The sequence below is a fragment of the Haliotis rufescens genome, unplaced genomic scaffold, assembly GCF_023055435.1.
Source record: "Haliotis rufescens isolate VD_foot unplaced genomic scaffold, xgHalRufe1.0.p SCAF_11, whole genome shotgun sequence".
Classification (NCBI taxonomy): domain Eukaryota; kingdom Metazoa; phylum Mollusca; class Gastropoda; order Lepetellida; family Haliotidae; genus Haliotis; species Haliotis rufescens.
In genome coordinates this window covers 18,140,272-18,152,370 of record NW_025963791.1, presented here as the reverse complement: position 1 = coordinate 18,152,370, position 12,099 = coordinate 18,140,272, and the positions used below count along the sequence as shown (strand labels likewise).

Here is a 12,099-nt window from a genome sequence, read left to right as displayed (position 1 = left end):
ATCCTGTTCAAAACTGTTATACCCAACTCAGTCACTCATTCACTGTACGTGGTGCCACGTGGTTGTTTGGAAAACCATACTGTGAAACTCGTTGATTCGTACGGTATCGTCCAAAGTGAAATTGTCTGGATTAACAGATGTATGTGTTGAGGAAGCACGGGTACGTTGTAATATTGCTTAAAATACATATTGACGACCCCGATTGAAATGTCGGGGATGTCGGATCACTGGATGTCCGGGTTAGCGGGGTTTCGTTGTATATTAGTTACAGCAGACACAATGTCCATCTCTCTCAGCGCACGTCAGCCATCTGTAAAGAGTGAAAACACTCCAAGTGTTAATCGTAAATGGTCAGTCTTACCTCATAATGAAACTTAATGTCAAACATAAAAAGATCGAAAGACGTCATCGAATACAAATGAACAAATATGGAAGGAAAGGATACATGCATATCGAAATGAAGATAGTCATTGAGGAATATATGTCAGCAGAATGTATCCGTTATTTGTGGTCTGCATCCCTAACAGCGATAGCGTACCCCCGCAGATCCGGGGAGGAATAGGTATTTAGCAACCCATGATGGCCGTAAAGGCGACTATGCTTGTCGTAAGAAGAGACTAACGGGATCTGGTGGTCAGGGTCGCTGACTAAGTTGATGCATGTCATCGTATCCCAATTGCGTAGATCGAGGCTCATGACATGAATCACTGGATTGACTGGTCCAGACTCGATTATTTACAGACCGCCATCATATAGCTGGAATATTGCTGAGTATGGCGTTAAACAACAAACAAAACAAACAGCGATAACTAACGCTCATGAGGTCACGCTGACACAATTATGCAACGTCCTGTGGTGTTTAACCATCGCTAGCCATGGTAATTCTCATTGTCAGCGGAAATATACCACACCTCAGTGCACGAAAAATCACTCGAACCTTGGAATAAAGCATCAGATTATTGATTCGCAACGGCGACTATTTGAAGCTACCGCCTTCCTTTGACCCCCATTTGATATGCGTGTGCCACTGACCTGTATATTAACGGTTAAATATTTCTTTTAAAAAAACCAAGAAGCTTTTGACATCCTGGAGCTTTGCCATATTAACTTCCAAAAGATATACATGAATGTTACATGATTTTTTAAAACCTCTAAAAATATCTTTTCTATTTTGATAAATGACATTGAAGGCTGTAAGTCAATGCGGGGCTTCAACGTGGCGGCCGCGGTATTCCCCACTTATTCGTTTCAGAAATCCACTTGAAAGGTACGATTATTTATGTGACTGATCGATTCATGTCAGTGGTTGGCGTTGTGATGGAATCTCTATGTTAACGAACGGAATAACATTGCATATATTTTCTTTTAAAACAGTCAGATTGAATAAGCCATACACAACAGCTCCCACAGGCTCGTGTTTCCACTGTATATTTTTAGGGCTGTATCAAAAACAAAACTGAAACTAACCTTAACACATTCACTTTTGAAGTAAAAATAGTGGTGTTCATTAATGATTTGACATCGGATGTGGCCTGTTTTGCATGCTATTTTCACCTCATCACAATTCGTCTAATGCCTAGGGTCAAAAGAAGTGACATAAACCTTCCTGTAACATACACTGTACTGGTTTTCAGCATCCAATCTTCTCAAGATGTAAATATAGGTTTACAATGATGGATGGAATGCACAATCGTAATACGATACATGCAAATTACATAACTATTGTTAAAGTGATATAAAGATGCTGTAAGCACATTCAAACAGCCTTTGAGGGTGTGAATGTATTTAATGTCACTATTATGCTTCTGTGAAGTCGGGTTATCCACATTCAATGATGCGATCATGACAATCAACTTATTATTGTATGAGTGTAAAAGGGTGAGTGTGCAGTTACAATATTAATGTGGGTATGAGTGTATGATTTATGTGTTTTTTGTTGGACGTGAACAATACACGCTTATAACGTTTGACGCTTCTGCCGAACTTACGGATATAACGAACTGTTTTCGCCCTGCCATTTGCTGTATATATGCTGTATATATGGTTATAACGAACTTCGGTGAGTGCTCCCTTTGAGTTCGTTATGACCGTATTTTACTGTACTTCTTTTGATCCTTCGTATACACACGTGTGTTTATTCAACTACAGTAAACTACGGTTATAACGAACACGCTTATAACGAACTGACGGATATAACGAACTACTTTTTTGGTCCCGATAATTAGATGTATTATGCTGTATATATGCTTATAACGAACTACGGTTATAACGAACTAAAATTAGTAGTCCCTTTGAGTTCGTTATAACCGTACTTTACTGTAATGTGGTTTTGCATAACAGTTCCAGGAACAGAGGTCCCAGGACGATGGATGTACATACAGTCCAAGGCCCGGGCTTGATGGACGACATACGTTTCTCCAGTCTCGATTTCCTTGGAATGAAACATCACATGCCAGGTACAATGCACCTCCGCATCTATGTGTGTTTTGGTGAAAGTATAGAATTCGAAGGAAAACATAATTTTGTTTTCTCTCCATCCGTCTGTCTGTCTGTCTGTCCGTCTCTCTATACTTTATTATTTTAATACAAGTACAGAATTCGAAAGAGAACATAATCTCTCTGTCTATCTTCCCTCGCTTCCTAATGCCTTTAAATACTTGATAGTTGATGTGCATGTCTGTCTGTTTCTGTATGCGATTAAAGAATTCGAACTATAATCTATTATATGTAAATATATTATGTAAAATGTAAGTACAAAGAAACAAAAGTACATTCTATTTACACTAATATATAAATAACTCTATTTCTACTTTATATTTATATATTATGTTCTTGTGCAAAAAGTCACTCAAAATCTTGTTAGTCCCTTTTAATGAATTATTTATTAGTATGATCGGTATATGTATGTGATCAGATGATGATGTTTTATACTTAAATTATTCAATTCAGTGTATATTTAATGTGATTGACTGTGTCAAGTCTGTTATTCGGTTGCAGGTGACCTAAGCCAACTGAGCATGTTGATAGTGATGGTGGCTGGCTGTGTCCTGTTTTACACTTGCCTCATGTTCTGTATAGTCACCCTGGACCGTCAGATGTGTAGACGACAGACACACATTGGCAGGAAGGTGAAACAACTGATGCTTCATCTGCTGAAGATGCCGCGTTTTGCGAAGATATTTACTGTAAGAAGCTTCAGAGGTGGCTTGTCGAAGTCAGGCAGATGGGTCTCTACTGTCCTTGGCTTTTTCATATATCTTCTAAATATGTTAAGACATATATGGTTGGAATTCTTAGCATGTCTTGCAACGGAGATAACACCATTGTTTGCTGGTGTATCTATGTTTCCTATCTACGCCTGTGTTAGAGTGTATTGTTTGATCATTGAAGTATGGATAAGGTTAATAAACCTTGTGAAAATAGTCTGTGACATGCCACTTGGCTTAGCAATGATTGTAGTTAATCTCATCAGAGGAGTATGGGCGTATGCAGGGAACTGGAGACTGCAATGCGGTTGTCCTCGAAACAATTTGAAAAAACCTCAGTTTTGTTCGAACCGTTAGATAAGATATGATGATCATGTTTATTGATTGAATATTTACCACTTTTCATACTTGTATTCCGCATTTATCTTTTACAAACGTAAACTTATAACTTAAGAACACATTTAAGTAACAATTACAAGGACACTTCTGCCATACTGTTTAGCAAGAAGTCTTGTCAAAGAAAACGTAACTGTTTTGGCACCGTAAGTTCGAACCCCTGATTCGCACCGATCATGACGCTTGTTGTCATGAAGCTATCCTGCGGTGATGTTACTGAAATACTGTTTAAACCAGCGCGAAAAGCTTATCAACACCCTAACCCTCTTTTGATGCTTGACATACCATGTGTGTTCCAACTCTTTGTTATTTTCAGTGTTTTGTCAGGCTATTTATGTATGCATGAGATACTCAGTGAATGTCAGGTGGACTTGTGTATGCATGAGGTCCCATGTGTGTTCCAGATGCACTTGTGTATGCATGAGAATACAAGTGTTTATTAGGTGGACTTGTGTATGCATTATATCCCAAGTGTGTATCAGGTAGACATGTGTATGCATTATATCCCCTGTATGTATGAGGTGGACATGTGTATGCATTATATCCCATATATGTATAGGGTGGACTTGTATATGCATTATATTCCATGTATGTATGAGGTGGACTTGTAAATGCATTATATCCCATGTATGTATGAGGTGGACTTGTGTATGCATGCGACCCCAAGTGTGTTTCAGGTGGACTTGTATATGCATTATAACCCATGTATCTATATGGTGGACTTTGTATGCATTATAGCCCATGTATGCATAGGGTGGACTTGTATATGCATTATAGCCCATGTATGTATGAGGTGGACTTGTGTATGCATGAGTCCCCATGTGTGTTTCAGGTGGAAGTGCGTAAATACAAGAACCCATTTGTATGCAAGGTGGACGTGTGCATGCATTAGATGCCATGTGTGAGCCAGGTTTACTTGTATATACATGAAATGCCATTTGTATGCAAGGTGGACCAAGTATCTGTCAGGTACACTGGTGTATGCATGTATTAGATCCCATGTGTGTATCAGGTGGTTCACCTTCTGCTTTAGTATATGTATTTCGTGTTGTATCTAGTGCATGATTCATAAGCACATGCTTATGAAATAGTCGGAATCGTGCAATGAGAATTAAGTCACATATTTGTACTCATTCTTCTAAATGTATGAGAAAACGTATGTGTGTCAGGTGAACTTCCATGTGCGTTATGTTATGTCATTATTGTATGTGTCAAGTTAACATATATATTTGGCATTTAACAGTAGTTAGTTGTTGGTAGGTGTATATACGTATCTAGAGTAGTTTAACACCATACTTACATAATTAACTGCTATTGGCACGTGTGTCATACTGCATTGTTACACATGTACTTGTGACAAAATGGCAACAGTTTTTTAAATAATAATTTTATTTGTATGTTATGGGCGGGTGCTGGGTTTTATCGAGAAAAATACTTTGTCCCTAAACAGGCTTGAAAAAAGTATTTATGCTTCTGACCATTGAAAACAATTTGCTGCCATAAAAATACCTTTGATGAATATACTTTTTTATATATAAAATGTGTAGGCTCACAGTATAAATTAAAACACATCCGTTTCGGCAGATGCAGCTGAAACATATCCAGTCTTGATACAAAATTCCAGCCCTCTCAAGAATATCAAATGGTCGAAGGTCCCAAATATGACTTCAAAAATATGTTACATTCACGAACACCTACAGATGCCTAAAATCTTACACTATTCAGGCAGTTATGATCCACGTATTACGTGTTTAATAGAAGATGCCATTCAAACTTGTCAAAATCATATGATGTTGTGAACAGGAATTTTACATAAGCAAAATGTTTTCATTTTTAAAATATTTTTCATTTATACCATGAACTGTATTTTCTTTATTTTCAGAAAATATATACATGCCGTGTTTGGATATGATCTCATGTGAGTTTGAACGTATTTTAATAAATGCTGGAGTATAGATTGACAAACAGGAAAAGTTGACCCTCATGTTATACAGTCTTGTGGGTATATGTATGTCACTCTGAATCTATATTCAAAGATCTAAATATGAAACAGACGAGGTGGTTTCACTGGTTTCTTCTTTTGTCTAGTTTAAGTGGTCAAATCTGGGGAATTAGCAGAACAGTATCAGACCATCCATATAGCTGAAGCTTTAGTTAACCTTCTGGACCAAATTACCTTGTTGTGATTTTGCCAATCCGAAAAGAAAGTCTGACTTGTCTGCATGAAGAGACAAATCGTCATTCGTGTCCATGGGAATGACTACTTCTTGCTACATGACCCAGACCCATATTTCTTATCGATGTTACCTATGAGGAATTCAGCATTATTTGACTTCATATTGCATATTGTTTTCATTTATGACAAATAGTCCTGAACCTTTGAAAATTAACAATATGTAGCCAAACGTGTAGGGGATTTTAAAACATGCACATTTAAAATAGGTTGTCTTCCACCACAGTGACTATTTTAATATTTATACAATAATTCTTCGTAATACCAACAAATGTATTGTACATATGTCTTTTACCATGACATTGAATAGTGTTTTCTGTCAATGTCAAAAATGTGTTGACGTTATTTGTTTTATTTTCATTGCATTTATGACCAGTATTCGCAATGAATTTATTTAAACACTTAACAATTATTACTTGTCTAAATGAAGTATACACAAATAAATGGTATAAGTACCAGTTTGGAAAGTATTATGTTTGTCGTCTTTTTCGTAGTGGCTGTACTGATGTCATGAGTGAGAAGAAGTGAGAAATATTAGACGTCTCTTCAGATGTAAAATTGACTGTCAATAGTTTCGAAACTCTTTTAGTCAAAGAAACGGAAATTATATATGACAGACCCTATTCAACTGATGGATGTTACATACACGTGCAGTCTGCGCGTTGAACGTATTTGATTGACATCTCACTATTTGAGGAATTGTATTGTTACCAGCATTTGAGTAGATACAGTGGAAGCATCCTGAAATATAAACGTCAGCTGTCAGAACAGTCAGTCTCAATTATCTGCAGCAACTGATTCCACTGGGCGTAATAGTCAAAATAGTCAAAAAGGTAAAATGTTTCCTATCAACGCTTGCATTAGAGTTCATGGTTTCCTAATTGAAGCATGGATAGAGGTAAGAAAACTCAGAAAAAAGGCTGTGGTATGTCTCTATGGTTAGGAGTGATCATCGTCAGCAACCTTAAAAGAGCATGCGAATGCAGGGAACAAGGGCCTTCAATGCGGTTGTCTCCGAGACTATTTGAAAAGAAGAAGTTTTATTCGAACCATTAGATCATATAAATCTTTATGCTTTTGTGTTATATATTGTTTTATTTGCTCCCGTTCATACAATACATAATAAAAATAGTGTTTATTGAGTCACTATTTATTTTCCACTTTTATTTTGCCTTCACAAATCTACAAATACAAATCCTATTTAAGAAGCATGCAATTACAGGGGTAAATGTAATCTCTCATACTGCTCAGCGAGAAGTATTTGCATCATCATAAATGATACATATGGGTAATATTGTCCAAGTCGTTGTCAGTGAAACATAAACCTTCCGGCACCGTAACTTCGAATTCAGGATTTGCAACGATTATGTCTCTGTCTGTCAATTAGCTATCTTTTGGTCATATTACTGAAATGCTGGTTACATTTGCGTGAAACTCCTACTTACACAGTGACTGTGTATGCAATATATCCCAAGTGTGTATCAGGTGGACTTGTGTATCCATTAGACGCCAAGTGTATATCAGGTGGACTTGTGTATCCATTAAACTCCAAGTGTGTATCAGGTGGACTTGTGTATCCATTAGACAACATATTGTCATGATGTGTTCCCAAGGAATAACATTCAGTTATCCGGCAAGTATTTCCGTCAGTAAAAGTAGTTCACTGATCGATAATTGTTGTGGATGCGTTATCTTGGTTGACAGGAATGATAGACCAATGTTACTAAGGATACGTTAGATTATGGGGTGAACCTATTATGCCGTCACTGAAAAAGTGTACCTTTTCGCAGGATAAAGCACTGTTAGCGCCTTTGATATTTTAGCGAAGTATCTTAGAATAATTGTTAAAATAAGCAGTCGGTCAAGTTATTATTGTTTACATATTTAATTTAATTATAAAAAATCTCTTCAATAAAAGTTGTTTACGTTTATGGAGTTATAAGCCTAAAAACCGCTGTACAGATTTTAATTTCGCGTTTTTACGTTTAAAACTCCATAAACGCAAAACTTATTGATTTCTATTCTTAAAAAAGTTGACATGATCTTGATCTTGACTAAAAGTTCAAAAATGAAGTTTGAATAGAAGAAACACCTAATATTTGCATATGGGGGATATTTGTGGGACGCTTCATTCTTGCGGAGGATATGTGAGCCCTGTCGCTTAATTCACTATGCAGAGTTAGGCGAGTCAGAAACCTGTGATTGGGGTTTCGAATCCCGGTTCGCCCATTATATATTTTTAGGTTTATAAGCAGCATACACGTACTCGTGAGTTTCACCAAAGTGACATGCATCACTTGGGGCTTTCCTCCCACATCGGGTTACACGACTGATTAAAGTGGGGGTAACCCAAATTCACTCGCTCACACATTTATGTGTGTCTCACAGACGCAAAATGCTTCAAATATATGTGGTAGCTTCCCACTTTATAAAAGTAGATTTTGGAACAATGTTAAGCCTTTGGTCAACTTATTATTCCATTTAACTTCGCATTTGAATATTTTAAAAAATGCAATTACAGGGGTAAATGTAATCTCTCATACTGCTCAGCGAGAAGTATTTGCATCATCATAAATGATACATATGGGTAATATTGTCCAAGTCGTTGTCAGTGAAACATAAACCTTCCGGCACCGTAACTTCGAATTCAGGATTTGCAACGATTATGTCTCTGTCTGTCAATTAGCTATCTTGTGGTCATATTACTGAAATGCTGGTTACATTTGCGTGAAACTCCTACTTACACAGTGACTGTGTATGCAATATATCCCAAGTGTGTATCAGGTGGACTTGTGTATCCATTAGACGCCAAGTGTATATCAGGTGGACTTGTGTATCCATTAAACTCCAAGTGTGTATCAGGTGGACTTGTGTATCCGTTAGACACAAAGTGTGAATCAGATGGACTTGTGTATGCAATATATCCCAAGTCTGTATCGGGTGGACTTGTGAGTGCAGGAGTTCCCGAGTGTGTATCAGGTGGACGTGAGTATGCAAAGTTCCCGAGTGTGTATCAGGTTGACTTGTGTATCCATTAGACTCCAAGTCTGTATGCAATATATACCAAGTGTGTATCGGGTGGACTTGTGTATGCATTAAACACTAAGTGTGTATCAGGTGGACTTGTGTATGCAATATATCCCAAGTCTGTATCGGGTGGACTTGTGTGTGCATGTGATCCTATGTGTGTATCAGGTGGACTTGTGTGTACAATATATCCCAGATGTGTATCAGGTGGACGTGAGTATGCAGGGGTTCCCGAGTGTGTATCAGGTTGACTTGTGTATCCATCAGACTCCAAGTGTGTATGCCATATATCCCAAGTGTGTATCAGGTGGACGTGAGTATGCCGGAGATCCCGAGTGTGTATCAGGTTGACTTGCGTATCCATTAGACTCCCAGTGTGTATCGGGTGGACTTGTGTATGCATGAGTTCCCAAGTGTGTATCAGTTGGACATGTGTATGCATGAGACCCCAAGTGTGTATCAGGTAAACTGTGTGTATTGGATCACTTGTTTGTGTCAAGTGAACATATATGGAATAGTTCACATTATGTCTAAGTACATCTATTGTGTGCAGTATCTCGTGCATAATTCGTACACTCATTTCCTATCCGTATGGAGGTGTGGCGAAATGGGGTTAAACATCCAAGATTATTTCACTTACATAGGAACGTGCATGCACGTGTATGTATGACTAACATGTGTATGCCGAATTTGCAGTGCTAGCCCAATATTCCATGCCACATTTGAACATGAGTATATACATGGAACAGGTCACGTTATACTTTAATATATGTATCTAGTGTGGTATTAAAAGTTAAATCAATATATAATTTAACGTATTCAGCAATGTGATAACAAAACATGCATAAACAAATGATTGCTATAATTAGCATGTATAATATACTACATGTTTAAACATGAACTTGCGAAAAAATCATTTTATTGTAATATGGTGAGATATACGTGTTGAAGATTGGTTTCAGTTTCAAGCTAATATTTGAAACTATCCTTGAAAAGCGTACTCTTAATAAAACCAAACATTGAGGATAAGTACCCGTGTTACTTGCAGCTCAGTATAACTGATTCTGTAATTTCAACCTAATATTGCTTTAAACTTGTTACAACCACAAAGACCCACAGATGTCTGAGGTAAAATCTTTCTCTACTCACAGTTCTTTTCAATTATGATCCATGTTTTACGTAATATATGTAAGGTGACTAATCAAATTTGTCAAAATATCTTTTGATGTTGTGAACCTGAATTCTACATAGGCAAAAGATCGTTGATTTTGACATTTTCTTATTTGTTGCATTTAGACCATGGACTTTTTCTCATTTCTTAGAAAATGTATACATTGCGTTGAGTTTTGATTTGATCTCATGTGAGTTAGAACGTATTTTTGTAAATGCTGGATTTGGTTGAGTATTGCTCGAAATTTTGCAAAAGTTGACTCTCTTGTCATACAGTCTTGTGGTTATTTATGCAAAGATCTAAAAATGTAACAGATGAGGCGGTTTCATCGGTCTCTTCTATTTCCAGCTCAGGGGAGCAAATCAGTGGAAGGTTACTGACTGTTTCGTCTTTATTTAAGACATCAGATCATCGATTTAGTTGAAGCTTCAGTTAAACTTCGAGGCCAAATTCCCTTGTATTGATTTTGCCAATCAGAGCAGAATGAACACGTATTCATGAAGAAACAAATCACCAAGGAGGTGACTATGGGGATGCCTACTTCTTTCCTACATGGCCTATCCCAAGATTTCTCATCGATGTCTTATACAAGGAATTCCAGCATTTCACATATTATTTTCTCAGTAAACGTCATTTGCTTTCATTTTTTTACAAATTATCATGAATAATGCTTAACCAAACGTATCAGTGATATTAAAACATATACATATGTAATTATAATTTGTCTTCCACCACAATGACTTTTTCAATATTCATAATTCATACTAATAACAACAGATGTATTGTACATACGTCAATGTACGACAGGCACTTTTATGTGACATGTTTATAGAACCAGTGGTTACTATAAGGGTTTACTCAATGGTAAAATGTCTTGACATTGTATGTTGTATATTCATCGCATTTATGACCAGTATCCGCAATGCATTTGCTTGAACACTCAAAGAGTATTACATGTTTAAAAGAAGTAGACACAAATAAATGATATAAGTACCAAAAGGAAAGGCATTATGTTTGTTGTCTTTTTCGAAAGAAATCTCAGTGGCGGTATTAATCTCGTTGAAGAAACGTGGAATTGAATATAAGATGCCCCTTTCATACGACATTTTGTCTTAAAATCGACAGGCAATAGTTTCAATCTCTTCTAGTCAAAGAAACGCACAGAATGAATAACAAATCCTATTAAAATTATTTTTACTAATGAATACTCTCTGTGAAGAGGATGCTTAAGTTGGACTCCTCAACAACTGTGGTGCTTGTATAATTTGAGTAGATACTTTGTAGGCATCCTGACTTCACAACGTGTCGCTACTTTTATTTTCGTTCGTTATTGAAGATTTAGAACGGGATTTGCAAAAACATGTAAAATCTAGCATCGACATAAGTAATCTTATGTTATTTCTATTCTTCTTTGCTGATGACATAATCACATTCAGTAAAACTGCTGTTGCTCAGCAACGACAATGTTGCTCATTACTGTAACAGTGAGTGAGTGAGTTGTGTTTAACGCTACCTTTAACAGTATTCCAGTCATAACACGGCGTCATTACTGTAACAAATGGGGGCTCACTGTAAATATTGACAAAACTAAAGTTGTAATTTTCAGAAAATGATATGAACCATTAAACATACAATTTGTATATGAACCAGTTTCACTAGAAATAGTAAAACAGTTTACTTATTTGGGATATTTAATGGTGTCAGATGGTAGCTTTAGTCCAGCTGTCAAAATATTATCGGATAGGGAAAAAAGGCATGTAGATGTGAAGTCTTCTCTTAAAGTATTTGACACATGGTTGTTTCCAGGCTTACATTATGGGTGAAGTATCGGGATAGAAAAATGCTGATTGTATTGAGAGAGTACATCGTGCATTTTGTAAATTGATTCTTGGTGAAAAGGATAAACCAGTAATGTGCAGCAGCATGGGAAACTTGTTCAGTTATTTGCATCTGATAATACTGGTTGCCAAAGAAATATAGCCAAATGTGTCTAAGAATCTTTGATTTTAAGAAACAGCAATTAACTTTAATATCTATTGTCTATGCTCGACGAATTTCTGAACTTT

At 36.7% G+C, this 12,099-nt stretch overlaps 1 protein-coding gene across 1 annotated transcript; it reads left to right on the top strand.

Annotated features, from left to right (window-relative positions):
- The first annotated feature begins 1,163 nt into the window (after positions 1-1,163).
- On the top strand, positions 1,164-6,302 carry LOC124152004. Its single transcript, XM_048392364.1, has 4 exons — positions 1,164-1,267; positions 2,341-2,456; positions 2,998-3,185; positions 5,485-6,302. The coding sequence occupies exons 1-4, from the start codon at positions 1,179-1,181 to the stop codon at positions 5,512-5,514; spliced, it is 423 nt and encodes a 140-aa protein (XP_048248321.1). The 5' UTR covers positions 1,164-1,178; the 3' UTR covers positions 5,515-6,302.
- The last annotated feature ends 5,797 nt before the right edge of the window (positions 6,303-12,099 follow it).

Excerpts from the sequence above, each read along its gene's own strand:
- LOC124152004 (XM_048392364.1), top strand. The coding sequence starts at position 1,179 with ATGACATTGAAGGCTGTAAGTCAATGCGGGGCTTCAACGTGGCGGCCG. Across the intron at positions 1,268-2,340 it reads TTCAGAAATCCACTTGAAAG|TTCCAGGAACAGAGGTCCCA; the intron begins GTACGATTATTT and ends TTTGCATAACAG. Across the intron at positions 2,457-2,997 it reads AATGAAACATCACATGCCAG|GTGACCTAAGCCAACTGAGC; the intron begins GTACAATGCACC and ends ATTCGGTTGCAG.